The following is a 25,169-nucleotide window of genomic DNA, read 5'->3' as shown; positions in this document are numbered from 1 at the left end:
ATCCTCCTCTATTTAGGCCCTCCACTGGTTCTCTTCCTCTTCGCTTCCTACTGTGGCACACAGGTGGGTTCAAACCCAAGTCACGCTGTCTGCGTCTATTAACACAGATAGTGTGGCTCAGCCTAGCCCCTCTCTTTCCTTGCCATAGAATTTATTTGACAGTAGAAGGAGTCAATGGCTCCTGCTGCTATCAATCTGCCCTGTGAGGAGAGAGAGTGGAGAAAGCCACAGATTTCAAGTACAACGCTGGATCAAGCTCAGGTAAGTATGAGGGGGGCTCCACACAGAAGGCTGTTTTTTACCTTGCTGTACAGAGTGCATTAAAGTGGATGTAAAGTTTTACCTGGGCACATAAATCTGTAGTGTTTACTTATCTTGCTTCAAAGCCCTGAGTCCCATGCGTTTCTGCTGTTTCTTTTATCAGCATGATAACTTCTGACAAGTTCTCCAAGACTGAAGATAAGCTGAAAATGTGTGTCGTGGAAGGTTGCTATAAATAGATTAGCAGAGAGCTTGTCTTGTCACAGCACAGCTCTGAATGTATCTTCATTCTTCTGTTTATGTGGAGTGTCTCCCAGTGTAAGCCAAGATTCCCAGTGCTGAATGAGGAAGTGAAAATTCTAACATGCTGTAAGAATTCTAAAGAATATAGAAAAGGGAAGACAGCAGCTATGCATCTAAAACATTTGTAGTGAGACTTTTTTCATCTCTGTGCATCATCTGAGGCTGTTCACTTCACTGGAGTATAGGAGAGGGTTTACATCCACTTTAAGGTAAAACACTTTCTACCTTTACAACTTTAAAGTCTCCTTGTTCAGAGTCAGCAATAGAAGATGCAAATTGGCACATACAACTCATGCATTGCTGAAAACTCTTAACTAGAAAAGTCAGAGAACACAAAAAGAAGCAGAGAAGTCCAGTAGGGGACTCCAGAAGCGGAGGTAAGGGTCTGCTCTATACAATATCTCTGTACAGAGCAGGCAAGTATAAACAAATTTGAAAAAAAGTTTTTGCTTTTACCATCACTTTTTTTCCCACAACATTTACGATCACTTTTAGCTTTTCTCTGTACAGAAATTTTTTTTCACCCTCTGGGGACGCTAGCAAAAACGGAGGCATGTGGGGAGTGGGAGCGATAAAACTAGACTAGTGACAGTTTTTTTCTTTATCAGTGTTCAAATTCTCCTTTAAAATGGTTGTAAACTCTGTTACACCACTTGTACCTACAGGTAAGCCTATAATAAGGCTTACCTGTAGGTGCTGTAAATATCTCCTAAACTTGCACAGTTTAGGAGATATTCACTATACTGTATATGCTTTTGCTTAGGTCATTGGCGCATGCGCACTAAAGAAACAGCCAGCTGGTGCTGTTTCTTCAGGTCCCATGCAGTGACTGACGGGTCCCGCCAATCACAGCACCGGAGCCTGCGAACCCGGAAGTAACTCTGGTGAAAGATGTTGGCCGTGTACTCAGTGTGCCTGCGCCGATTCAGGGCATTGTTCTAAGCCAAGTATATAGACTAGCTCATTATGCCTTTGTCTTGCAGAGATATATATAGATATATATTTTTTTTGTGGAGGTATACAACCGCTTGAAGCAGCAGTTTAACCCCAAATGTGTATGAAAATCCTGTGTCATTTAATAAATGGTAAATATTAATTTAACATAAATTTTGTTTAGTGATTATTTTGAGATTACTGAAACAAAAACTTACACATGCTGTTTGACCCATCTAAACACCTACAAGATGTGGTGCATAGCTGCAAACAACTGGGAATGCACAGCCGTAGCAGATCTGCTTCTTTGCTCCATATTTTAACAGTAAAAAAAAAATCCCATTAACAAAATCCACCATTGTTGATTTGTAATGCAATTACCCTAATGAAACATATCACGCTTTTGCTTACTGCGCTCTAACAGTGTTATGGGTCACGAGATGCTGTCTTCACTAGCAGTATGCAAATTAAGTATTTCATTAATAACCAAAAAAAAAAACAATTTCAACACATTTTATTCAAGTAGTAGAAAAAATAGATAACAGAATTACTGATTTCAGGTTGCTGCACTGTAACTGAGATTATATAGATATTTTACACATACACACAGTACAGTGCAAAAGTTTTAGGCGATTCAGCATTTTCCATGCGATCAAACATCTTATGCATTATAAGCACTACTGCGCGGACAAGTATCCTTGTGTGACCAAGGACTCTTGTGTGATCAAGCACCCCTGTGCGATCCAGCATCTTTATGCAATCATCTTTATGCAATCAAGCATTTTAATGCGATTTTAGGCATTTCTGTGAAAACAAGCCTCTCTGTGTGATCAAGTATCCTTGGGTAATCAAGGACTTGTGTGATCCGGCAACCTTGGGTGATCCAGCATCTTTATGCAATCAAGCATTTTTATGCGATTTTAGGCATTTTAAGCACTTTAATGTGACCAAGCATCCTCATGCGACTATGTAAAAAACATGTAAGCCTATACAGAAACATGTATCTTTATGTGATCAACAATAAAACATGTTCTGTTACTTGTTTTTACCCCACATGCATTTTGAACATTACAAACTCATGTATTATATGCAAACATGTGGACTGGTAAAGTGGAAGTTATCCTCTGCAGACGTGCGTTTCCGCAATCATGCAATATAGCTGTTGTGTGTTAGCAATGTGCATCCCACAGTTGTGCGTTTGGTTAGCCTGAAGCCAGCACCAGGATGAGGACCCTGTGGAGGTTTTTCTAACAACCTATAGGAATTATTATTATTTTTTTAAACCCCAAGGAGGAGACAGAGGCTTTGGCCGTCTAGGTTGAGAGTAAGTTCTATGCACTATGAATCTCTAAAAAAGACTGCAGTTGCAACTCCAGAACTTGTGAGGCTTCTGATAGCTCCTCCTCGTTAGACTGCACCGATTCCCTGTCCTCCGACGGTGAACTTTAATCCTCAGGTCTTTTAATCCTTTTGTTTGAGGATTTAGAGCAGGGAAAGGGGCACGTCCCGGTTTCTGTTTCTTGTGAGGATGCTGGGAATATATCAGTTAACCTCTTATAGATCAACAAATGCAATGCAAAAAAACATCCAAACAGACATATGCTGCAATGTTGGGGGAGGCTGCAATGCCTGACAGGGCTGATGGCTCAACCTGTGGGCTGCCTCAAGTCTCTACAGGGGAGGATGGTATCATGCAAGCATGATCAGGGCCACCAGATTCAGGTGGCGATACCTTGGTGCCCTTTTATATTCCTGCCCCTGAACCTTTTCTACAGGGAGACGAAAGTCCTAAGCTAAAAGCAGAGGAACTTAACACAGGTGCATCAACCGCTGAACTTAGTCTAGCAAAAAAACAATGCCTGCTAATCTGCACAGCTAGATGCTGAGTAGTAGTCATCTTAGGTATGTCTGTATCCAACACACACAAGGTGCTTACATGCCCCAAGCTGCTGTGTCCCTCTGGCTTTACAGAGCTCTGACGGATGGGCTTTTTGAAGGGCCCGCCCTGCGTCTGCACCATGAGTCAGCAAGCGTGTGCGCCAGTGGCAACCACATCGTTCTCCTCTGCATTTAAAAGCACACCCCCCTCGCACACGTAGGGAAATGGTGGAGGCGGGGAGAGATCCCCCAAGGAGTGCTGTGGACCCGGACTACGAGGGACTCCCCTACATAACTGTGGCAGAGCCTGAAGCGGAGGAAGTGAGCTGCTCAACAGACCGGCTAACACTGAGCTTTTGTTCCTGGAGAGCATGGTAAGCAAAACACCAGGTATGTCTCTTAACTGCCTCTGGTGGCGGAAAACAGATAACAAGACCACTGAATCTCCCTCGATCTGGGGCGCCACGCAAGATCTCACCCTGAGGGGTCAAAATGATCACAAGAATGATGAGCAAAAATCCCAGAACCACACGGGGGGGGGGGGACCTAGTGAATGACCTGCAGAGAGCTGGGACCAACATAACAAAGGCTACCATCAGTAAGACACTACGCCGCTATGGACTCAGATCCTGCCGTGCCAGACGTGTACCCCTGCTTAAGGCTGTACATGTCCGGGCCCGTCTGAGCTTTGCTAGAGAGCATTTGGATGATCCAGAAGAGGATTGGGAGAATGTCATATGGTCAGATGAAACCAAAGTAGAACTGCTTGGTAGAAACACAACTCGTCGTGTTTGGAGGAGAGAGAGTAACGAGTTGCAGCCAAAGAACACCATACTTACTGTGAAGCATAGCAGTGGCAACATCATGCTTTGGGGCTGTTTTTCTGCAAAGGGAACAGGATGACTGAACCATGTACATAAAAGAATGAATGGAGCCATGTATCATGAGATTTTAAGTGCAAACCTCCTCCCACCAGCAAGGGCATTGAAGATGAAACATGGCTGGGTCTTTCAGCATGACAATGATCCCAAACACACTGCCCGGGCAATGAAGAAGTGGCTTCGTAAGAAGCATTTCAAGGTCCTGGAGCGGCCTAGCCAGTTTCCAGATCTCAACCCCAAAGATAACCTATGGATGTAGTTGAAAGTCAGTGTTGCCCAGCGACAGCCCCAAAACATCACTGCTCTAGAGGATATCTGCATGGAGGAATGGGCCAACATATCAGCAACAGTGTGTGACAACCTTGTGAAGACTTACAGAAAATGTTTGGCCTCTGTCATTGCCAACAAAGGATATATAACAAAGTATTGAGATGAACTTTTGATATTGACCAAATACTTATTTTCCACCTTAATTTGCAAATAAATTCTATCCAAATCAGACAATGTAATTGTCTGGATTTGTTTCCACATTTTGTCTCTCATAGTTGAGGTATACCTATGATGACAATTAGAAGGCCTCTCATCTTTTTAAGTGGGAGAACTTGCACAATTGGTGGCTGACTAAATACTTTTTTGCCCCACTGTATCAAAAGCAGACTTGGGTTTTAAGATATTGTGTTCAAGCCCTTTTGAAGATGCACGAAAAAACAAACCGACAAAAAAAACAGGAAATGTTGAGGACTCCAGATGCAGTGGTCGACCAAAGAAACTTAAAGGGTCACTAAAGGCTTTACCTTACTGCAGTCCTGGTTTCATGTCCTCATTGCTGTTTTTGCTCTGATGTTGCTGTAAAACTGCTCTGTTCTGGACACTTCCTGGTTGTCTGGCTCCGTATGAAAAAAGTCATGGGAGAGTTTAGTTTAGTTTTCCTAGCCATGACTCTCTATGGCACTGTCCAGCACAGAGGCATAAAATAACATGCAAAGACTAAACTACTTACAGTTTCATTTTTGCATCTAAGAGGCACATTATATGATTGATTTTTATCTATTTTTAATCGTTTTTAAAAAGGAATCAGTTAACTATTATGTCTCTATACCGTGTAAACAGTAATTTCAGCAAAAAAAAAAAATTCCTTTAGTGATCCTTTAAGAAAGCAGATTAAAAGACACATTGTGCTCACTTCCCTTTGACACTGGAAGATGTCCATCAGTGGAATCAGAATAGAACCGGAGAAGTGGTCTTAGAGGAAGAATTGCTGCCACAAAAACATAGCTCTGACATGGAAACAAAGCTCAGCAACTCAACTATGCCCAAAGACATAGTAACTGGGGTGCAGAAAAATGGCAGCAGGTGCTCTGGATTGGGGATTCAAAATGTGAAATACTTTTTTGCCTCACTGTATTTCACATTTTGAATCCTCAATCCAGAGCTATGTTTTTGTGGCAGCAATTCTTCTTCTAAGACCACTTCTCCAGTTCTGTTCTGATTGCACTGGTGGACATCTTCCAGTGTCAAAGGGAAGCGAGCATGATGTGTCTTTTAATCTGCTGTCTTAAGTTTCTTTGGTCGACCACTGCGTCTGGAGTCCTCAACATTTCCCGTTATTTTTTTTGTGCATCTTCAAAAGGGCTTGAACAGAATATCTTAAAACCCAAGTCTGCTTTTGAAAGCTTTGCCTGAGAGAGCTTGCTGATGTCTATAACAATCTTGTGTCTTGTTGTTGTGCTCAGTCTTGCCATGATACAGTATCTGGCTGTAGCAAAAGGCATTTTGTTTACCGAAGGGCTGAAGAGTGGTACAATAAGTGCCTGCAGACAACAGAGAAGCCCAATGGCGGTTCCTTGCAAGTTGGGGGTTGCATTTCTGCAAATGGAGTTGAAGATTTGGTTGGGATTAATGGTGTCCCTCAATGATGAGAAATACAGGGAAATACTTATCCATCATGCCATACCATTAGAGAGGCATGCGATTTGCCCCACATGTATTCTTCAGCAGGACAATAGGGTTTATTTACTAAAGGCAAATCCACTCTGCACTTCAAGTGCACTTGGAAGTGCAGTCGCTGTAGATGTGAGGGGAAGATCGAAATGAGGGGAAACGCTGCTGGTTTCTATAATTCAATCATGTGCAAACAAAAATTCTGTTTTATTTTCCTTGCATGACCCCCTCATATCTACAGAGACTGTACTTCCAAGTGCACTTGTAGTGCAAAGTGGATTTGTCTTTAGTAAATAAACTCCAATGTCATCAAGAACTACTTTTAGCGAAAAGAAAAACAAGGAGTCGTGGAAGTGATGGTTTGGCCCCCCACAAAGCCCTGATCTCAACATAGACTCTGTCTGGGATTACATGAAGAGACAGAAGGATGTGAGGCAGTCTACATCCACATAAGATTTGTGGTTAGTTCACCAAAATGCCTGGAACAACCCACCTGCCAAGTTCCTATAAAAATTGTGTTCAAGTGTACCTAGAAGAATTGATGTTTTGAGGGCTAAGGGTGGTCATACCAAATACTCCACTAATTTTAAAAGTATTCTTAATCTACAGCATTTTTTTATCACACCTGCCTGAAACTGTTGCACAGTAGTGTGTATTTATATATTAAATACACTTTTTTCCAGATGAAGTCCTCTTTAAGAAGACACTGGGGGTGTTTTAGATTGCATTGTCAGAGCTGAGAATTTCCAGGGTTCATACCCTACAGAGGAGACAGTGAGTGGATGTTCGATGGTCTTCCACTGCTCTCCATCCTGGCAACCCCAATGGATATCCCAGACACCCAGGATATCCCAGTTAATTCTGGGACACATGGTGATGGGGGAAGTGGAACTTTTACACACATGATGTGATCAGGCAGCATTATAGATGCCCCAAACAATTCTAGTGCAAAGCCAGCAGCTTACTGTAAAAAGGTAAACAAACTCAGCTTCTACAGTGCCAGTGAGTTGCGGCGGCAGCAAAAGTGTTAAAGACCCTGCAAGTACAGATAGATGTATGTTGATCTGTCAGAAATTCACTCTTCTCCTAATTTCCCATCTTGGGCTGAAAGCATACAGCATTTTTGTGGACTTAGTGTCAGCCCTGCCCTATTTTCTTTTGGTAAACTACTCAACCACTCCCACTGTTTTCATCTCCAAAGCAAAAGCACTAACTGACATGTAGTTCTAAGATGAGAAGGCTTTGAGATAACACAGAATTCCCCACAAGATCAAGAGCTTATTTTTGCAGATATAAAACACCTTTAGGGGTTTTGTTAACAGACCTACCTATAGGCAAATAAGAGAAGCTGCTTGTTAGGGTTTACCTACAGTTAAACAAACCAAAATGTTTTGTAGGCAAATTCTGTTAAAGATCTGCACCACTTGACTTGCGTGCGGGAAAAAAAGCAATTAAAAAAATGAATACAGCATATACAATTGCTACATGTGTAATATTGTAATTGAATGTTATTAAACACCTTTCCAATCATAAACACTATTTTTTTTTATAAAATATAATGCAATATGGCTACCTGGGGGCATTCTGTACACAGCTGATGTACAGAACGCCCTCAGAAATGTCATTCTCTGTGTGATTAGCTTAATTATTTTCCCAGAAGTCTGCACTAAGATATACATTTTAGGCATCTGCAACATGAATGTCATTTTTGGTGAGATACTCAGAAAGGGAAATCGTGTCTAAAGGGATGCAGACCCTGCCACTTTACTCATTAGAGTCCTGCGATTGCAGCAGCACACACTTATTTCTTCAGAACAGCAGGAGTAGGAGGTAGGAATCTGCAATGTTTTTGTTAAAATCCTTGCAATGTACATAGATCACCCGAAGGGGATTGTTTTTGTTCTCAACAAAAGTGGAGTTACTCTTTATTAAGGCTGGTATCTCTCCTAACGATTCTCTTTAGAAAAAAAAAAAAGACGAATATATATATATATATATATATATATATATATATATATATATATATATATATATATATATATATATATATATATATATATATATATATATATATATATATATATATATATATATATATATATATATATTTCCCCTTCATTTGTACCATTTAAACGACCCGCTGACAATTCCTAAAAACGAGGTGCTTCCAAATGACACTCCAAACACACAGTGCTATTTTGCTGTGACATCTAAGCTATTCAGGAATCAACATATCATCAATATCAATTCACTGAGAAAACAGAAATCACATGGGAAGGGAAGTCATTAGTCAGAGAGACTGTTGTGAAACTTGACACAAAAGGAAGTGTTGTGCTATCGGCAAGGTGTATTTCTCTACTGCTAAATCTGCTAACGTTCATTTGACTAATCTCTGGAATTCATTAACCTAAAAAGGTTTAATTTCCATTTTCCTGCATCAGCTCTATTTATGAAATGTTGTGCCCTATAAAGATGCCGTTATTTTCCATAGTCAAGCACCCTCTTAACAAATCTTCTCATTAATATGTAAATGTAAAGTCAATCGGTCTTCTCCCTGACAGCACTATGAATTGCTAGTGCACTGTATAATCTGCTGTGACTTGGCATCCGCTATTTATCATGAAATATGTCAGTTAGAAAAATTATGGAAACAGCGCTGCAATTGATAGGGCTGCAATCTACTTTGTCAACACTTAATTGTTCCTTAAATCTAACATTTACATATAAACAGCCTAAATTCCCAGCCATGATGATACAAATAAACTAAATTAAAAAACTCTTGGGTGTCTCAAGATGTCTTGTTATGGGACTTCATTAAAAAAAAAACAGCAGAAAAAAAAGACTGAATGCTGAATGAAAAAGGACGTAAAAGAAGGAGAAAAAGAAAAATCAATCTGATGAAGTAAAAAATGTATTTTTTTTGTTTAAGGGGGGCTACTTTTCTTTTTATAAATTCTTTAGGAAATCTCCAGGAAAGTATTATAGTCCTGCAGAGTACAATGCTGAAACGTTTACAGCTACACCATATTCTCTGCACCTACAATAGAGGACCTGTCAAAAAACAGGTCCCCGAACAGACTGTCTGTCCGAGTCTGTCAGGGCAGGACGGCCAACGCAGATTTGGCCCGCGGTTGACACATGTGATCTAGCCTTCCCACAGAGTTTTATGGATTTTAAACATTTGTAAAGATTGGGTCCAAAAATGTAGAATTTTTGGAAACTTGCAGGAAGGGGGTAGTAGGTTTAGAAAGTTGGAGGCCGGGAGGTGTGAATACTGGCTTTGCGAATGAAATTAACACCATACCCGATGAGAACAGGGTGTCCTAATCCCGGGATGCTGCTGGATAGAAGGTATATTGTGTCGCTGGTGTAAAATTGCACCAGTAAAAGCACCTTTGTCTGAAGGTTTTCTCCATTTGTATGGGGTCCTCCGCAAGTTTGATTTCTTGTACCTTACCCATGTCAGAGGCAAAAAGCAGAAATGCACAGGGGTTCTGGTAAGCCTTCCTCAGGAATGTATTGCGATTGAGAAGAAAGGCGGTCTGTAAACTTCTGAATAATAGATCTGACTGAGTGCCAAAAAGGTTTAGAGATTTAGGACAATACCATAAAACACAGAAAAAAAAAAGTACCCTATGCTTCCTCAAAGTACCAACATCTATTGGAGACTGAAAGAGTGCTCAGTATAAATGAGTACACCCCCTTTTGAAAAGTACGATTTTTATAAATATTTCAACGAACACAGGAACAATTTCCAAAATTTTGACAAAACTGGGTGTAGGAGAACACTTGTTTAGCGCATTACATGAAAGTAAGGTTAATATAACTTAGATTACCAAATCTTCTGTTTTACTCAAATTAGTTGATGCAAAAATGAATACACACCACAACAAATTACTACATCTAGGTTTTTTCTATGACCTCCATGATTTTCTAAGGATAGCACCAAGTCTCTAGGCATTGAATGAACAAGTTGGTGACAAAAATAGCAACATCTATCTTTCCATTCTTCAAGAATGACCTATTTTAGAGCCTGGATGCTGGATGGAGAGTGAATCTCAACTTGTCTCTTCAGAACTCCCCATAGGTGTTCGATTGGGTTCAGATCAGGAAACATACTTGGTCACAAAATTACTTTTACCCCGTTCTTCAGAAATTCAACAGTGGCCTTAGATGTGTGTTTTGGATCATTATGTTGGAAAAGTGCGGGACGACCAAGGGCACGGAGTGTTGGTAGCATCTTCTGTTTCAATATAGAGCAGCACATCTGTGAATTCATGATACCATCAACGAAATGCAGCTCGGCAACAGCCCCACAGAAGGACATTGCCACCACCATGTTTCACTGTAGGCGTAATGCATATTTATTTGTACTCCTCACCTTTGCAATGCCATTCAGTTTTGAAGCCACAAAAACATTTACCTCTGTCTTATCACTCCAGAGTATATTTCTTTCTGCATGGGCTTTAGGAGAGGCTTCCTTCGTGGATGACACCCATGCATGCCATTCCTCTGCAGTGTACGTCGTATTGAGTCATGGGAATCAATCACCCAAGATTGGCTTTTGAATTCTTTAGCCAACTGCAGTGAACCTGCATTGCAATTTGCTTCAACCCTTATCAGAAGACGCTTTTGTCAAGATGTTAACTTTTGTGCACATCTGAGATGGTTGCAGTTCCATCTTCATTAAAAAAAAAATTATCACTTTTGCTACAGTATTTTGGCTGATAAGTAAAGCTTTGCTGATCCTCTTGTAGCCTTTATCTTTCTTGTGTAAATAAATTATTTTCTTTTTCAGGCCTTGTGACACTTTTCTTCCATGTGGTGCTATTGCTGACAGAATGAAATGAGAAGGGGTTTTCTTTAAGTAAATGCCCTTTTATAATCAACTGTATGATGCTGGACACATGTTTACTGAATAATTCACCTCTAGTTGAATTCTTGTTAATTAGGATTTTGTTGTCTAAAATTTAGCTTTGCTCCTAAAGCCTTGTACGCACGATCCGATTGTTGGCAGGGAATTATCTGTTGGCAGAATGTTGTGCTAAAATCTGACCGTTATTACGCTCATTCTGGCAATTGTTGTCCAACTTTCGGCCAACAAATTTTGGATAGCAAGCAAGTAAATATTCGGCGGACACCGGTCTGTTGTCTGATTTTCGTATCGTCAGTTTACAAGTCCGTCACACAAAAGCCGAAAGTACAAACACACATGCTCAGAATCAATGCTCACCAAACACGAAATTAGCAGAAGGGGCCCAAAGGGTGGCGTTCAAGAGCTGAAATTCCTCGTAGTACGTCACTACGTCGGTGACTCACAGTGCGCTCAGCCTATCAGCGGCCGCAGCAATGTCCCGTCGCGGCCGCTGATAGGCTGAGCGCACTGTGAGTCACCGACACGCAGGAAGCGGAAGGGACCGGAGAACGGGACGGCGATATCGCAACAACGGGGGATCGTAGGCAGGTAAGTGAAAGTTTATTTTGTATAGTTTTACAGCCCGGGCACAGCGGGGGTTAAAAGTTTTAGGTCAGAGAACTCCTTTAAGCTAGTGCATTGTTGGTTCACTTACCTTTTCCTTCGATATCCCTTCCAAATGTTTTTTTTTTTCTTTGCCTGAATTTCTCACTACCTGTTTCTCCTCAGTAAGCTTGCCCCCATCATCCGAGCGGCGGTTAGTCAGCCAGAACAGCTTACTGAACAGCTTACTGAGGAGGAACTCTCAAAAAAAATTCAGACAAAGAAAAAAAACATTTTAGAAGGGAAATCGAAGGAAAGGGTGAATCAACAATGTACTAGCTTAAAGGAACCTATTTAGAAAATAAAAAAACAAACCTTTACAACCCCTTTAAGGCCTCATGCACACTGGACGTTTTTACAGCAGCCATTTTTGTCTGTAGGCGTTTTTTTCTACAGTCATTAAACTCTCAATCATGTTATTCTGTGTGCCCATGCACACATAGGCTGTTATCAGCAATTTTAGGCAGTGACATTTTTTAACCACTTCCCTCCCGGCCTATGGCCGATTTGCGTCCGGGAAGTGGTTCTGAAATCCTGACAGGACGTCCATGGACGTCCTGCAGGATTTCATGCCGGGCGCGCAGCGCGGGGATCGGTGATGCGGGGTGTCAGTCTGACACCCTGCATCACCGATCTCGGTAAAGAGCCTCCAGCGGAGATTCTTTACCACGTGATCAGCCGTGTCCAATCACGGCTGATCACGATGTGAACAGGAAGAGCCGTTGATGGCTCTTCCTCACTCGCGTCTGACAGACGCGAGTATAGGAGAGCCGATCGGCGGCTCTCCTGACAGGGGGGGTTTGCGCTAATTGTTTATCAGCGCAGCCCCCCCTCGGATCACCACACTGGACCACCAGGGTGGGCAAAAAAAAAAAAAAGCCTGGAAAAAAAAAAAAAAAAGATGCCAATCAGTGCCCACAAATGGGCACTGACTGGCAACCTGCGAAAATCAGTGCTGCCCCACAGTGTCCATCAGTGCCACCCCACAGTGCCCATCAATGCCCAGTGCCCACCTATCAGTGCCCATAAGTGCCGCCCATGAGTGCCCATCAGTGCCGCCTATGTGTGCCCATCAGTGCCGCATACCAGCGCCGCCAATCAGTGCCACCTCATCTGTGCCCGTCAGTACTACCTCATCGATGTCCATCAGTGCCATCTCATCGGTCGGTGCCCATCAGTGCCGCCATATCAGTGCCCGCAATTGAAAGAGAAAAACGTATTTACAAAAAATGAACAGAAAAAAATAAAAAAGTTATTTGTTTTCAAAATTTTCAGTCTTTTTTTAGTTGTTGCGCAAAAAAAAAAAAAAAAATCGCAGAGGTGATCAAATACCACCAAAAGAAAGCTCTATTTGTGGGGGAAAAAGGACGCCAATTTCGTTTGGGTACAGTGTAGCATGACCGCGCAATTGCCATTCAAAGTGCGACAGTGCTGAAAGCTGAAAATTGGCTTGGGCGGGAAGGTGCGTAAGTGTCTGGTATGGAAGTGGTTAAGCAGTAAAAATAAAAAATAATAAAAAAAATAAAAACATAGTAGAGACATTTTTCAGCCGATAAAACGCTGTAACGCTGATAAACGCTCACAAGGGTTTAAAAACTCACTGCAAAGATACTGGCGTTTTTAAAATCATTATTTTAACGTCCAGTGTGCATGATGCCTTAAAAGCAAAGACCTAAAAGCAGAGAGGACAAACAAACTGGTCCTTTATTTAAATGCTTAGATAAATGTATAAACTAACAAAAGTATAATTTCTGGAGAAAATACTGCTTTAGGCTTACTTCAGTAATGGTCACAAGCCTGAAATCCTAAGCACTTGGTCATATGATCTCTGCTGAAGCAGAAGAGTAGTCAATTTAAATTCTGATCCTCTGCTTTAGCAGAGATCATGTGACAAAGTGTTTCATCCCATGACCAACAATGGTAAGAGCATGAATGCTGCATTTCCGGAAAGCAATTTAAGTATTCTATTAATCTCAATCAATCAAAGCCAGACTGTCAATATAGCTTTGCGTTTACCCGAAAAAATAAAATGAAAAAGCCTCGGATAAAACCAGAATTTCATGACCAAAATAAATCCAACAACAAACATGTTATTTCTATGAAAACTCTTCTTGCTCACCTCTCTCCATGGGCTGACAAACTGCGTGCGTGCGTATCGAGTCAGCATATGAATTATCACCACTTGTCCCCACTCCTCTACGTCCACCAGAAGGTTACACAGTTTGCGATAGTTTTTGTGAATCAAATCGATTCTGTCTGGGCAGACTTCTTCGAATGACATCACAACACTGCCTGCGACAAGCTGAAAAGCAACAAAGGAAGAGTTAAATATATGCTGCTGTAAAAAATACAAACCATGTTAATATTTGTACACAACTAAATTTTACATGAAATCATAACTGGATTTTTCAAATTAATATTTCCAATTTTTCAAATGCAATGGCTTCCCAAACATACACATTTCCTAAAAGTGTGCATTGAAGCTTAAGGTTCTGGAGATCTTGGGGCTGCTGAAAGACTTTGAGCAACACCAATGAAATGCATTGAAGACTATCTAGAAACAGTAAAGCAGCCCCTGTATGGGTTTTTTTGGTTATTGAGGGGAAGTTCAGAACCCATGAAACACAGAGAGGGAGTTAAATTTGCCAAGACAGAAACAAATGATTTTTTTTCAGTGCAGTAAGGCTATAACCCATCAGATTTTTATTGCAGTGTGTCCCTGTTGAAGATGGTCTCTCACTTCTTGTCTAGTGAAAGCAGAGATGGAGGAATTTCCACTGCCAGCTAGTGTATTCTGAGAGCACCCCCCCCGCTGTAATACCACCTGAACAGTGACTACATATAATCTGGATGCAGTCACTGTTCGGCCAAAAAATTGTCAGCTGATCCTTTGATTAAAGTCGTGGTGCCATGCCAACAGGGCTATCCACAGCTCTAATTTCTGCTGACTCCTGCTAAACTGGCTAACATTTAAGCCATCTATGGCAATCTTAAAGCCCAATTCCAAGAAACTTGAAAATGATTCCTTGCAGTAGGGTTACGCCTGAACTGCAAGGGGTGCTCTTTTTAGGTCTAGGGTTCTCATTAAAGTAAAATTTCTTACCTGATCTTCCGCACCTCTAGACCAGTCCCCACAGCGTCGTCTCCCCTACACTCCGGTGGTCAAAAGGTCCCAGCATCATCAAGACCAACACAGAGCCCACAGCCCTGTAGTGGACGTGATGATGCAGAGAACAGTCCATTGCCAAAGCTTAAGGGAGCACTGCTTGCCAGGGGTACGGAGGAAATTGTTTAAGTAAATGCGCTGTAAACTAAATGATCAATTAACCCTTGCAATGCAGGTCAACGGAACCCAAGTCATAAAATTAGACATACTGTACCCGCGACTTACTTTACAAAAGTAAATATCTTCTAAAATCGTAGCGATCCAAATTCTAGCACATATAACGGTGCTGTATTATGATCATGTTTAGTTTAACATTTACAGAAATAGGCTCCCAGGGCACTCTGAAAATCAACATGCCTCGGTTATGATCTTGGGGCCAGTTCATCTTAAAAGGGATTGTAAAGCTTTGTGTTTTTTTTTTTTTTTGCTTTTGTTTTTTATTTAACAACAAACATGTCATACTTACCTCCTCTGTGAAGGGTTTTGCACAGAGTGGCCCGATAGTTTTCTTCTGGGGTCCCCCTGTGGCACTTCTGGCTCCTCTTTGAGTGCCCCCAAGGAGAGCCGCATTCCATGGGGGCACGCTCCCAAGTCCTGCTGCTGTGTCCATTGACAGACAGAAGGACTGGGCCCCACCTCTGTCTCCCGTGTTACTAGATTTGATCGACAGCAGCATGACCCAATGCCTCCTGCTGTCATCTATGCAATGAGGACCTGAGACAATGGCTGGAGCTGCAATGCCCTTTCCCTGGAATAAATCGGGATTGGGTAAGAAAAAGGGGGTGCTACAGCACGAAAAGGTTTTTCACCCTAATGCATAGAACGCATTAAGGTGAAAAACTGAGGTTTACAACCCTTAGGCCCCATGTACACGGGACGCTGCTAAACGTACGTTTAGAGGTAGTTAGGCATTTTTTTCAACTGTTCAACTGCCCCTGAACTCATTCAATGTTATCCTATGTGACCATGTACACAGTCTCGTTTATTGCCTTTTTAGGCAGTTGCGTTTAACATTGTTTCTTTGAAAGCAAACAAATGGGTTTAGACGTAGAAGATTTGCAAGTTTCAGATGCCAAAATCGGCTAAATGCTGTTACCCGCGTTTAGCATTTCGTTTAGACGTTTTTTGTTTTTGGCCATTTATAAAAAAAAAAAAAAAAAAAATTATATACATTTATTTTATGAAACGCTTCTAAACACAAACGCGGCATGTAAATACGGCATAAACGGACGTTTTAAACGTGGGTTAACATTTGTCAAGTTAAATCATTCAGGAGCCGTTGTAAAAACGTCCCGTGTACATGAAGCCCATTACTGCATTATAAGAACAATAAGGAACAAAGGTTTGACAGAGAAGCCAATAGATAAAAAGGCACCATTTTTAAATACAAAATAAAGGGCTGTACATTGTTTTTAAAGGATAATGTGTCTACACCTGTGACTTTATTATGCACTACTTGGCTTCCTGGTGATATAAAGGGGCGCGCACCATGTCACTGAGGAGCCAATGTGTGTGCCTGGCAGCGGCAATGTCTGCGGGGCACCAGCAGTCACTCGTGACAAAGCAGGACCGTGGAACTGTGTGTGTAAACAAACAGATCGACATCCTGTCAGGGGAGAAGAGATCGATTCTGTGTTCCTAGTATATAGGAACAATCGGTCTCCTCCCCTAGGCAGTCCCACCCCCAGTTAGAATAACTCCCTGTGCAACACATGTAAGCCCCTTGAAAAAAAAAATGTAAAAAAAATTGCGCCATTACGCATGCATGTGTATATATATATATATATATATATATATATATATATATATATATATATATATATATATATATATATATGCCATAAATCGGTAACTCATTTTGTTTTTGTAGGCACTCTATAACTTTGCCGCAATCCAATCAATATACGCTTATTGCGATTTTTTTTACCCAAAACCTGAGGAAACAATTTTTAAAAAAACAAAAATAAGGATATTATAGCAAAAAATATTGGTGTGTTTTTTTTTTTTTTTTTTTCAGACTTGTCGCTCTTTTTTTGTTTATAGTGCAATAAATAAAAAAAACAGAGGTGACCGAATACCACCAAAAGAAAGCTCTTATTTGTGTGTGTGTGTGTGTGGTGGGGGGGGGGGGGTGTTACAGCGCTGAAAGCTGAAAATTGGCCTGGGCAGGAAGGGGGTGAAAATGACCTGTATTGTAGTGGTTAAAAGTATTTAAAAAAAAAAGGGGGGGGGATAAGTTCACGTTTCATAACCTGTTACACCCATATCCAGGGTGTAACATGTTACTGTCCATGGGCAAATTGTCCACGTACTGCTAAATACAAATAAAAAAAGAACTGCAGGTGCGTTACTAACAGCATGATGTTATGATACTTGTTCAGCCAGGATAAACAATTAAGGGTACATTAGTATGGTAGAACAATATGTGGGGCCCAATGCCAGTTGCTGCCTACATAACATTTTATGGAAATTGTCATTAGAAAATTAGACCTTACTATATGTTCTACCGCATGCATCGACCAAAAGGCTCACCCCCAATATGCTGTATTTAACAGTAAATTGGTCAGAAAAAGTAAATACATAAAAAAGTTCATAGAACAAGATCTGCGACATGCTGAGACTGTATGTAAACCTCATAGCTCAACTTTTTGGGAGTATAGTAGAGGACACAGAGCAGTCTCATTTATTCTGGGTTTCTATCCTGGGCTACTCTGACACAGACACTTCAATCGCAGAGATAACTCTGTGCCTCACATTGTGGCTTTCCTTCAACAGGACTAGAGCTCGGTCTTAAGGACCCTGAAACGATAGGTTGCGATGCATTCGTTTCCCATTTACTTTAGCCAGTTTGGGATCCACTCTTTATACAGAAGACCTTCAACAGAAGATCTTCCTGGAAGCAGCAGCTGAGGTAGTCTGCTTTCCAGTTTTCATTTACCAAGATGTGCACTTTAGAGACTGCTGTACAACAAGTCTTGCAGAGCCATTCAAAATGTTTCAGGAATTTGATGGGGAGCATGGCTTCCACAGGTGACCATCTTTCCTAGACCATGAGGGACTGGAACGCTCATCCCGAGCCTGAAAGAGGCATTTGTTACTATAATTTTCCAATGATAGGAAAATAAAGACTTCTCTATTGTTAGGGCTGGACTTCAGATACACTAAGATAGGGAGTTACTTGCTTGGCTGGACAGAAGCATGGGTAAGTCGAGCGAAGAGAAGCATGCTTGTTCCAGGTTGACAAGATTCTGTGTTGGAGAGCTCTTGAATGATATTGGGCAAATGAAACAGCCTCAAAAAGGAGGCTACCATGAGGCCTAGGACTCTCACAGAAGCTCTTTGTATGATGTCTTTGATCTTCGTTCCTGAGAATAGGGAGAATTTTCTTTTTCAGGAAGAAAATATTTGCTTGGGCCGTGTCCAGGACCAGACTCAAACATTCCAGGTAAAGAGAAAAGGGTTGCACATTGTTGGCTCTGCATATTGTCAGCTCTCACTCTGATAGAATACAGTTCAGCACACAACCAGTCTCAGCCCTGTATAGTATACAGGGCCGAGACCAGTGGAGCTTGGCACTATCGGCAGAGCGAGAGTTGACAGTAATGTGCAGAGCCCTTGTTGGAGGAGGAGAATGCAGAACTGACAGCAATGTGCAGAACCTTGCATGGAGGAAGCTTCTTCCTAAGTGCAAAGCAACTCCACCTCCCCCCCAGTGTAGTATAGCGTGTGGGTGCCCAACATTGATGAATAAATGCAAAAAAAGTGTCAGGATCAGCCAGGCCAGTAAATATGCTTTTTTTTTTTTTTTAAAGGCTATATGTAGGTGTATGTACAGTATGTATGCACAACCCCAATTCCAAAGAAGTTGCGATGCTGTGCAAAACCTACATAAAAATGCAGTGATGCAAAATCTCAAACCATGTTTTTTTCCACATTAAAACAAAATAATATTTAAACTGAGAACGTGTACCAAAAAAAAAAAAAAAAAAAAAAGGCAATTTTGAAATCAATGGCAGCATTACACAAGTCTAAAAAAAAGTGGGACGATTGTCGGGGCGTGGCCAAGAGCGGCATGTGAGCGGACGTGTCTCACAGAGCTCCCTGACAACACACTGCAGTGATCCTTCTCCCGGCCGAAATATTGCTCGTTTCTGGCACCGGACACCTCCCAGCTGACCTACGGCACCCGCTGAACATCCCGAGCCGCTCATCCGCCCGACCACCGGCATGATGACCCGCAAGCAGTTGAAAGGTGATGAGCTCACTGACCTGCAAAATGGCGCCGCGGCAGCATGGAAGTCACGAGGAGACAAGAGGGACGCTGGTAAGATCCCCCCCAAGACACCCAAAGCCCATGGAAGGGAGGCCCCTAAGGATATGGTGTATTATGCACAAAAAATGAACAATATGGCAGATCACCCCTCGGACGAGGAGCTGGACGCTACGCCAGACATTTTTCATGCACTGACACACGGGCCCTCATCTGCCCAGGCCTCGCAGCAGGCCCCAGCCCAGAATACATTAGATGCGGATGCGGGGGGAGTAGAGGAGGACGAGGGCGCTGAACAACCCACGCTGGCCCAAATACTGAAGGCTGTAAACAAATGCACAGCTTCAGTGCAAACCCTGCAACATCACTTTGGGGGGTTGAAGGAGGAGGTGGGACTGATCCGCCATGACTTTCAAAAGATTAGGGAGCGCACCACGGCGGTGGAAAGTCGCGTTAGCGAGGTGGAGGACAGAGTGGCCCCCCTGATTAGAGAGCTGCAGGTAACGGCCAGGATTGCGACGGCTAACGAGAACCGTAATGAGGACATTGAGAACCGTCTGAGGAGGAGCAATGTGCGCATAGTGGGTCTCCCAGAAAAAACAGAGGGCCGGGACCCCACAGCATTCGTGGAGACCTGGCTTCAAGAGGTCTTTGGCAAAGACGCATTTACGCCCTTTTATTCAGTGGAGAGGGCGCACAGAGTACCACCTAGACCTCTCCCTCCGGGCAACCCGCCCCGCACCATGCTGGCCAAACTCCTTAACTTTAAGGACAAGGAAATTATTCTGAGACTAGCTAGGGAACGGCGCAATATTCAATTTAATGGGGTGAGGGTGTCTTTCTACCCCGACTTTTCTGCGGACGTGCAGAGACGCAGGGCCAAATTTGGAGAAGTGAAGAGAAGATTGCAACGCCTGCGTGCTAACTACGCCATGCTGTATCCTGCCAAGCTCCGAATTATTGCGGGTGGTAGAGCACAATTCTTCGAATCTGCGACAGAGGCCTCATCGTGGCTCGACATGAATGAACACCTGCTTCGCCAAGCGGATGAACCAGCGGCGGATGCGGACTGACTCACCCTGACATGCGGGGCCGCAGAACGCGACGGTAAGCCGACTTACCCTCCTGTTTTTGTTTGATACCCACAGAAGGTGGGCAACTGTTTCTCAGTTATATTCATGTGGCCGTGAGACCGGGAGAACAATATATGCAGATTTTTTCCCACTCAGGAACTGAGCGAACTGTTTACCTTACACATTTTCTGTTTTCCCCCTGAATTTGAACTTCTGGTTCTAAATGCGACTTGGTCCAACGGCGGAGCGCCCGCTGAGGCGCAAGTTTGGAACCACAGATTGCCGGTTGCGTCTGTGGTGCGACAAGGGCACAAGTTTTGCTCAGCGGCTGAACGCTGCACAGTTAACTGTTGATTTTTTTCTGGTGCTGCTAACTTCTCTTATTTTTTATTTTTTGGATGCTGCTAGACATGTCTCACACATAGAAGGACTGCTGTCTCACACTCACGTACCCTGCTATGGCTCTGTGGTGGGTGGGGGGGTATGTTCTATCATGCGATACTGGGACTTGGTGGTATGTATGAAGCTGCCGAATTATGTTATGCTTTTTTGTATCTCTACTGGCTTTGCCTCTTTATTTTTGAAACACAGGTGTACTGCATTCTCTTCCTTAATACTGCGATGTATAGGGTGGATACTGGATAGATGGTGGAATAATTATGACGACGGCTCTGGCGGGTGGAGGGTTAATATGTCATGTGATGTTACTTTAATTGTGAAATGATGACGGGAATGGCTATAATTTCGTGGAATGTCAGAGGTATGAGTGACCCGCTGAAACGGACCATGGTGTCTACCTCCCTTAGGAAGCATTTCCCGGCTATATGTGTCCTACAAGAGACACATCTGACCCCTGACACTAGATCCTGGCTGGGATTTGCATGGGCAGGTTGGGTATATCACTCCACTCACACCTCCTATTCGAGGGGTGTGAGTGTACTGATACATAGGTCCGTGGACTTTCAGTGCTTGGACTCACAGGTAGATCAGGAGGGAAGATATGTATTTTTGCTCTGCAGGATCTCCCAACTGACGCTCATTCTGGCGGCAGTATATGTTCCCCCCCCGTTCAGCCCTCAGATATTACGTACCCTTCTGGCCTTTCAGTTGTCCAATCCTGGGATCCCATTAGTGGTGGTGGGGGATTTTAATGGGATTATGAACCCGTACATGGATAGACACCCCGCTCCGGGGGGACCCCCGGGGATGACGAGGCCAGCATTGGCTAAGTTCATAGAGGAGGTAGGATGGGTAGACCCTTGGAGAAGGAAAAATCCCCTGGAGAAGCAATTTTCTTGCTTCTCCAAGACGCATATGTCTCTGTCCAGGATTGACCTGTGTCTGTGCTCGGCCTCGGCGACTCAGTTTGTTGAGAACATACAGTATCTTCCCCGGAGTGTCTCGGATCATTCCCCTATCCTACTCTCACTGAGGGTCAGACCTTCTACGACCCTTCCTAGAGCACCGTGGAAGCTTAATGCATTTTGGCTCAACCTTTTCCCCTCTCATGAAAAAATAGAGAAGGATATTGTGGCCTATTGGCGGAGGCACGCAGACTATCCTGGAACAGACACTGCTTGGGACGCTTTTAAGGCCTTTCTGAGGGGTATTTTTATTGCAGAAGTGAACGCCATTAAACGTAACACCACTGAACAGAGGGAACAGGTAGCACAGATGGTAAAGCGACTGGAGGCAGAGTACATAGCCAATTCTGGGGAGGGCTCTCGGGAGGCATGGATAGCGGCTCAAGATGCACTGACCAGACTTGACACATCAAAGGCAGACAGGAAGCGCTTCTTCTCCAAAATGGCTTTCTATGAGGAGGGGGAGCAGACGGGCAAACTATTAGCAAAGATAGTACAGTCCCAACAGACGTCCCCGACTATCGGAGCCCTTAGGACGGAGGGAGGTAACCTGGTAAACACCCCCGACCTGGTAATGAGGGAACTTGTCACATTTTATGCCAGTCTTTATGAATCAAAACAAACACATACTGAAGAGGAGACTCGGGACTTTCTGCAGGGGATAGAGCTACCGTGTTTAACGGAGTCCCAGGCAGAATCCCTTGAAACCCCCATCACCATTGAGGAAATGACGGAGGCTGCCAATTCTTTTCCCAACTCTAAGGCCCCAGGGGATGACGGTATACCGATTGAGGTGTATAAGCAATATGGGAATGTCGTGCTCCCGAAGCTGCTTCATACCCTGAATGCGGCCAGGGAGGCACGGCGTCTTCCGGAATCAATGAGACAGGCAAGCATAGTTTTACTACTTAAACCAGGAAAGGACCCACTAGACCCAGGCTCCTACAGACCAATCTCGCTTTTACAAACTGACATTAAAATCCTAGCAAAAATTTTAGCCATAAGGTTGAACAAGGTAATCACGTCGATCATCCACACTGATCAATCAGGGTTTATTCCGGAACGTTCTACAGCCATCAACCTCAGGAGGCTGTTTATAAACATGCAATCTACGGCGGATAATGGGGGGGATAGAGCGCTGCTGTCCCTGGATGCCCACAAAGCATTCGACAGTATTGAATGGCAGTATCTGTGGGCAACGTTATCCAGATTTGGGTTTGGGCCGGTGTTTCAGTCATGGGTGCGGCTCCTGTACGACTCCCCCCTGGCGGTTATTAGGGAGGAGGGCAGAGTATCTTCTCCCTTCCCGCTTCATAGGGGGACCAGGCAGGGGTGCCCCCTTTCGCCCTTGCTGTTCGCGGTTGCCATAGAACCGTTGGCGGCTCTGGTGAGATCTAACCCCCTGATTACGGGATTCCGGCACGGATCGACGCATGAAAAAATTATGCTTTACGCGGATGATACAATGTTGTTACTGGGCGATACGTCGGGCTCTCTCAGAGAAGCAATGTCGGTGATTCAAACATTCGGGTCTTTTTCTGGTCTATTGATAAATTGGACTAAGTCTGCACTTATGCTTCTGGACTCATCCGGCCCACAGGATCATTCGTTACTAGACATCCCGGTGGCGACTAAATTTAAATATTTGGGAGTCTGGGTTACCCCTCAACCGCTAGATTATATCACTTTAAATCTCACCCCCCTAGTGAGCAGGATTAGAGATAAAATCAAAATATGGTCAAAATTGAAAATGTCCTTAGTAGGTAGAGTTAACCTTACAAAAATGGTGTTTATGCCTCAGTTGCTGTATATTTTACACAACACCCCCATGGTTGTCCCCCTTAGGGTCTTTCGAATTATTAACTCACTATTCCGAACATTTCTCTGGCTTAATAAGCCCCCCCGGATTAAGTTAGAACAGCTACAAAAACCAAAGGAGGCGGGAGGGCTGGCTCTCCCAAATCCTTGGGTGTATTACCTGGCAGCACAGCTACAACATATAACCCGAGCTATGAGTAAGGGACGGGGGGACCCGGTGGTCGACATAGTAAACCGCATGACCGACGTGGACAACATAGTGACAGGTCTTGAATCGCTGCAATGTGCTAAGTCCAATAAACTTTTCCCCACATATGCATTAATGCAGAAAATCTGGAATAAAGCCCGCCAGCTGCAGAACATAGAGGGGTTCACGGGTCACAGCCCAATCTGGAACAACCGATACTACGAGGAGTTGATGACTCTGTCGTGTGGGGAGCGTTGGAGGAGATACGGGGTTACACACTTGGTGCATATCTTCTCCGGGGGCCGTCTGCTTTCGTTTGCGGAGCTCCGGGAGAGATATGACCTCCCTCAGACAATGTATTTCCACTACCTGCAGCTGAGGCATGCCATCAGAGCCCAGGCTGGAGACAACCCTTGGACGTTGTCTCCTGCCCCGATCTTCCACTTCATGACTGGGATAACCAGCTTCAGAGGCTTTATCTCAAGCTCGTATGCCATGTTACTGACGGCATTTTTGCCGGCCCTTCCTTCTAGGGTGGTGGACTCCTGGGAAAGGGATGTGGGAGAATTTGAGGAAGAACAGTGGGAGGAGACGCTACTGGCCGTACAGGGGGCTTCGCTCAATGTAGCACACCGTCTGTCACAACTATACATTGTTTTACGAGTACATTTTACCCCGGCCAGACTCCACAGAATGGGTCTGGTCGAGGATGACAGCTGTCCTAGATGTGCCAGGGACCATGGAGACCTCATCCATTTGATGTGGCGGTGTCCCAAGCTACATCTATATTGGACGGGGGTTCTCAAAACACTGAATGACGTATTTATGACTCAGATACCACAAAACCCCAAGGTATGTATCTTGGGGCTTGTAGAAGACCTTCCACTGGAGGATAACCCTAAAAAGGCTGTTGGTAGGGCCCTTTTCCAGGCCCGTAAACTCATCCTTAGACACTGGAAGGACACAGAACCCCCAAGGCTGGGGGAGTGGATAGCCCAGATGGGGTTCACTCTTCGAGCTGAGAAATACATCTATCAGCACAGGAAACGGGGGGGTAGGTTTGAGTTGCTATGGGCCCCGTGGTTAAATACACCTGGATTAGCCCCACTTGAACTGGTGCTAGACCGGCTGCTCATATAAATGACTGGTGGTGAGAACTTAAGACTGATTCAGGGGCACGCTATGAAAAAGGGAGGAGGTGGGGGTTAGGAGATAGTTCCTAAGGGTACAATGGAGTGGATCCCAGAGTGTGAGTGTGCATTGATTTTCGCAAGTCATAAAAATGCAAACTGTGATGGTTTAGTGGGAGGAGGAGGCAGCATACCAGAAATGTTGTGTGGTTTCGTTCTTTTGTTTTCTTTTTGTTTTTGTGTGTTATTATATCATTTAGCTGACTTAGTTGGCTGTACAAAAAGTGGATATGTCATGTAATGGATATATTGTCTGTACTCTGTATGTCTGTCATACTTTTCAATAAACATCCTTTTTTGAGAAAAAAAAAAAAAAAAAGTGGGACAGGCAAAAGTTGACAAAGTGGTACCAACAAGTTGGAAAAACATTTTTCAACTAAATTAGC

General features: G+C 43.5%; 1 protein-coding gene across 3 annotated transcripts in view; it reads right to left on the bottom strand.

Moving 5' to 3' along the window:
• Positions 1 to 25,169, bottom strand: part of AP3B1 (adaptor related protein complex 3 subunit beta 1) — a 468,642-nt gene that overhangs the window by 280,222 nt on the left and 163,251 nt on the right. For all 3 annotated transcript variants that reach the window (XM_040340812.1, XM_040340820.1, XM_040340803.1), the window contains exon 7: positions 13,835 to 14,017. In XM_040340812.1, coding sequence (XP_040196746.1) covers positions 13,835 to 14,017 — 183 coding nt within the window. The remainder of the gene's footprint in view (positions 1 to 13,834; positions 14,018 to 25,169) is intronic.

The sequence above is a fragment of the Rana temporaria genome, chromosome 1, assembly GCF_905171775.1.
Source record: "Rana temporaria chromosome 1, aRanTem1.1, whole genome shotgun sequence".
NCBI classification, from domain to species: Eukaryota; Metazoa; Chordata; class Amphibia; order Anura; family Ranidae; genus Rana; species Rana temporaria.
This window is presented reverse-complemented; position numbering and strand designations above follow the sequence as displayed.